The sequence below is a fragment of the Helianthus annuus genome, chromosome 7, assembly GCF_002127325.2.
Source record: "Helianthus annuus cultivar XRQ/B chromosome 7, HanXRQr2.0-SUNRISE, whole genome shotgun sequence".
NCBI lineage: Eukaryota > Viridiplantae > Streptophyta > Magnoliopsida > Asterales > Asteraceae > Helianthus > Helianthus annuus.
Genome location: NC_035439.2, coordinates 78,302,477 through 78,307,893, shown reverse-complemented (window position 1 = coordinate 78,307,893; position 5,417 = coordinate 78,302,477). Strand labels below are relative to the sequence as shown.

General features: G+C 41.4%; 1 protein-coding gene across 1 annotated transcript; it reads right to left on the bottom strand.

The window, feature by feature from the left end:
• Nucleotides 1-1,099: 1,099 nt before the first annotated feature.
• LOC110867835 (pentatricopeptide repeat-containing protein At4g37170) lies at nt 1,100-3,558 on the bottom strand. The gene has a single exon (XM_022116884.2). It carries the CDS (start codon nt 3,144-3,146, stop codon nt 1,521-1,523), a length of 1,626 nt encoding a protein of 541 aa, XP_021972576.1. The 5' UTR covers nt 3,147-3,558; the 3' UTR covers nt 1,100-1,520.
• Nucleotides 3,559-5,417: the final 1,859 nt, after the last annotated feature.

Genomic DNA, 5,417 nt, shown 5'->3' with positions numbered 1-5,417 from the left:
CATAATCCTTTCCCTTTAATAAGCCCAGCAGCAGGCGTATAACTCTCGGATGCTTAGGTCCACTTCGAATCAACTGCATCATCTGAACTTCTGAAGCCTGATCATATACTGGTTCATTTGGTGGTTTGCTGTGATAATTCAAGTTGCTAAACATTTTGACATCCTACCCAACTATATGTATATGTTTCATACGATAAAGGGATTTATAGCTGGTTCTGACCAGTTATTTGGTGCAAAAGAAATATGCAAACATGACATGAACCCAACATGAAAATCACGGATTTGATTTAGTCTAAGTGAGTGGTTCGGGTCAACCTGGCGGGTTCACGGGTTGTCCCGTTTTTTATAGATCTGAAATAGGTGGTTATTCCATAACTTAAACTGAGTGTGTATTTTATGGCAAAATTAAAAGACAAAAGAGAAATGAGCATGAGGTTTTATAGTTTAAACCATAGTCACATAATTCATTAGTTGAGCCACAATCTCCGACCCAGTTCGAACGATCCCAATCGCAGTACGTTCGCGATTCAGGATCGACCCGGATCGCGATTTCGAAGTTAAAATTGGCGTTCCCAACTCATCAATTCAATTTTATTACGTGCTATCGAGATTTCGATTTGCTTGAATTCGGAACGTGTATACAAATACGTTGGAACGTCGAACCAAACCTGAAGATAGAAAGTCGGACAGAAAAAAACAATTTCTGCCTGAAACCAGGAATAGCAGCGGTGCTTCCTTCGTTTTAAGCCTTCTAGGGTTGTAATAAGTTTAGGTCTTTTAACTTTTAGCCCCTCTATCTTTCACTAGTTCACATTTAATCCCTAAAACTTGTAAAGTTCATATAAAAAGTGTAAAATTAGTTTGTATATTTTAACATTTAACCCTCTCTATCTTCACTACTTTACATTTTATACTTACACTTATAAATTTATAAAATAGCACAATGTTTAACCGGTACATCGTACCACATTACATGGTACATCGTACCGGAGCGATCCGAAATGAGTCTACCCCCAACCGTACCGAATTTTAGGAACCTAGCGAATTGTGATTCCGTTCCACGTTCCCGTACCGGAGCGTACCACGAACCATGTGACTATGGTTTAAACGTGACTGTTTTATACATATGAAACTGAAATTTGTCATTGATGGAATATATATTACATGCACAAATACAAGGAAATACCCATATGCACACACACATCCATCCATGTGCTCTGAGGCATTTAGGTCCCGAAACCAAGGCACGCGAATCATGTACACGAAGCGTTTCGTACAACCAAATAAGCTTTACTTGCAACCAGAAGCTGCGTTTTCTCATCTGATTTACATGTCAACCTTTTTACCAAGTAAACCTTTCAATATTTCTTCCCATTTGGTTGGTTTCACATATCATCCTCCTAACCCAGAGGCATATTCAGCTCGCCTTACGCGTGTGCCTATTAAAACCAACGCGTAAAATGAACTTCCAAAGTGATATATTGCAGAGTACGTGTGTTCAGCATTTCTAAACATGGACTTCATTCTGTACGGTCTACCTCGACCCAACTCCAGCCCGCCAAACATTTTCTTAATCCATTTTCATTCATTAACTTCCTTATGTTTTGCACTTCATTCCATAAACCCGCACTAGCGTATATATCCGCTAAAACCAGATACGGTACAGGACTACGCGGTTCAAGTTCAAATAGCTTATAAGCAGCTTCTCTCCCAAGCTCTACATTCCCATATTCTTTACACGAACTCAAGAACGAACTCCACATCACCGCGTTCGCATAAAATGGCATTTCCTCCATTACCCTTTTCGCACTTTCAAGATCGCCTTTTCTCGCATAAAGATCGATCAAGCAAGCATACTGATCAACTTCAGGAACCAAATTATAATCTGACGTCATCTTTTTGAAATAACTAATACCTTTGTCGAGAAGTCCAGAGTGGTTGCAAGCAGTCAACACAACTGTAAAACATACGTGATCCGGGTCAAATCTTTTTTCCGTAAGTAAATGATCAAAGATTTTCAAAGCGTCCAGACCTCTACCGCTCTGCGCGTACGCGGTGATCAATGAAGTCCATAATACGTTGTTTTTGTAGCCCGTTTGATAAAAAACATGACACGCTTCATCGATGTTACCGCATTTCGAGTACATGTTAATCAACGCACCAACCACAAACGTGTTCCGATCCGAACCCATTTTCGTTACCAAAGCGTGCACCTGTTTTCCTTGTCGGAGAACCGTTAACGCGCCACAAGCATCCAAGATGCTGGTCAAAGTGTGTTCACTAAGACCCGCATTTGCGTTATGCACTTTCGCAAAAAGTCTGAGTGCATCCTCACCTTGTCGGTTATGCGAGTACGCTGAGATCATAGTGTTCAAGACAACATCATCATTATAAGCACATGATCCGAATAGCATAACCGCTTTATCCATTCGTCCACATTTCGCATAATAATCAATCAAAACACTTATCACAAAACTATTGCTTTCATGTCCCCGCATTACCACATGAGCATGAACCAACTCCCCGCATTTAAACACCGATTCTTGCTCGGTACACGCGCTAACAACACTAACGTAAGTAAAACAATTCGGCCTAACCGGCGTCGTCAACATTTCTTTAAACAAACAAAGGGCTTCTCCTCCCTGCCCGTTTTGCGAAAGCCCACATATCATCGAAGTCCACGATACTTCGTCATGTAATTCCATTCCATCGAACACCTTCATCGCCTCACCCATCGAACCACATTTCGCGTACACGTTCACTAACGCGCTGTTTATATACAAATTCTGGTCAAAACCTGTATGAACTACCTTTGCATGGATCTGGGAACCAAGGCGAGAGTTTCGTGTCTTCGCGCAATAATTAAGAGCAGTACAGAGTTCATACTTTGTGGGTTTCTTGCCTAACACATTTCCCTTGACAAAAGACGCTAAGGCTTCGTACCCTTTGTCAGTTATAATGGTTGTATGTCTTTGGGGACTTTTATCGAACACCTTATGTGCAGTAAAAGAAAACCCACGTGATAAACTGAAGATGAACAGGCCGGTTTTTACAAAATGGAAATTATGAATGTGTGTTGTAACGTAACTCAGGGACAAATTGGTATAAAGCATTGTATAGGTTTGATATACAGAAAGCTTATGCATACCAGTTACAATGGTAATTTAATCATCATATCATGTTGTTCAAACGACAAGCATTCCGGTTTGTTTGTGTAGGTGAGATCACTAATCGCCTTAATCGCCAGTGGCGGATGCAAGCCGTGGGCACAGGCCCGCCGTCCAGTTCACACGACACGTCTATATATAATATATATGTATAGTTTTTTGGATTAAAATTGAGTTTAACCTTTCAAAATGCGAGTAAAATGAAGAAAGGAGCAGGCAAAGTGAAGAGAAATTGAAGAAATATAACTATCACTAATTGCTTTTCTGGATGTTGGTCTTCGATGATGAAGGTGACTACCGGTCCAAGAGGTTGTTGGTCTTCGACGATGAAGATGATGATGCAAGACAGCAAGAGGGTGTTTGTTGTTCAGTAAGGGTGTAAGGGGTGCTCACCTAAGAGGTGAGTCCCCTCTCTTACGTCTAACCAACCAACTAGTGCCACGTCAACTCCCCTAACACCCTTTTTTGATGGCGGCACTCCCCTCTTAGGTGAGTTCGTTTTTTTTTTTTTTTTTTTTTTTTTGTAAAATTATGCATTTTTATAAATTAAATAAAAGACATTTCATTAAATTAAAAAAAAAAATACATTCAAACTAGAAAATAAAAATTACATTAAAACTAGAAAATTAAAATTTTAGAAATCGCATGGCCACCCGTACTTGTTAGCGATTTCGCGCTTTCGGGCGAGGATGAACGGCAACATACTTGGCGGAGCATCGTCGTGCGGCTTGAGGAATGTTTTCATATCTCGATCGTAATTGTAGTTTTTCATCGTCTCGCGTTGTTCCGATATGAGCTCGCGAGCCTCCGACTCTCTTTTTTTCCTCAATTCGATCGCCTCCAATTCTATCGCTTGCTTCGCTTCTTTCATGGCGGTGTACACTTTGAATTGTGCCGCCAACTCGGCCGAGCTTCCCTCGGACGATGTAGCTTGACGCTTGTCTCGCCGTTGTGGTCTTTGTGGCGAGGGGTCTTCGTTCATATCCGGTATCGAAGGGTCCACGTCAACGGGCTTTCTTTTATGTGCCGAACCTTCACCTTCCTCACCCAACAATGGGACTTGGGCCCATTTCTCGTGTCTTCGAACGACCTCCCACGCCTCGATGTGTTGAAAACCGTTCGGAAATCTATCTTTAAATTCTTTTAACGCGACTTTCATCACGTCGAGATCCTTACATCCGCTTCCTCGTGTGCGATCCTACATGTTATAAAATAATAAAAATATACAATATTAAATAATAAGTGTTAAAAAAATATGAACTTAGAAAAAAAATTAAAAATATACAATGTTAAAAAAAAATATAATTTTTACCGCTTGTTGGTATAGGCCGTTGAAAAAGTTTATTTTCGTCATCATCGGGTTCCATTTAGACCGTACTTGATGAACGATCCGGTTACTTCCACCGACAGTTTTGTTAAAATGCTCTAAAATCTTACGCCAAAAACTATCGCGGTTTTGTTGATTGCCCTTTTTTTTGTTGGTAGAGCAATGTACCCACGCCTTCGCCAACGCCTCTTCTTGGACCTTTGTCCATTTTTCGCTCACCATTTTCCCCTTTTTATCCCGAGCGTCATCTTATTCGTTGCCCGCGTCTTCATCCACATTATATTCATCTTCCTCGTCCTCGCCCTCGTCGCCCAAATTTTGAGTTTCGGGCACTACCTCATCGTCCTCGTCGTCGTAAATAGGTAGAGGACGTTCGACATTTCCACGTGTAGATGGAACTTGTGGGGAACGAAAAGCATATGGGTCGAAGGCGGGGGATTGAGGAGGAGCGTCCATTGATAACAAATTTTGAAAATAGCCGAAATTGGGTTGTTGGGTGTTGTAAAACGAGGGGTGTGAAGGTTGTTGGAAAAAAAAACGGGGGTTGTGAAGTGTATCCGAAAGGAGGTTGTGGTTGAGCACTTGCACCGCTCGAACCACCACGAGACGGTTTCGAGACCCGTCCCTTAGTTTTTTTCTTGGCCTCGCGGGGTTGGTTCTCCATTGCTCGGTGTGAAGGGGGTGTGGTTTGAGAGTATAAAAAATAAAAAGTGAAGTGGGTGTGGTTGGAGAGTATAAAAAATGTGTGAGAATGATATGGTCTGAGTATAAAAAAATTGGAGTGAATGAGATGGTTATTTATATATGTTTTAGAAAAGTGATTTTTTTTTTTAAATCGGACCGTTGCCTCATGACCGTTCCTCAATTCTCGTGCACAAAACAGCGGTGAGTCTACACCGGATGACCCCCCCGATTCGGGTCCC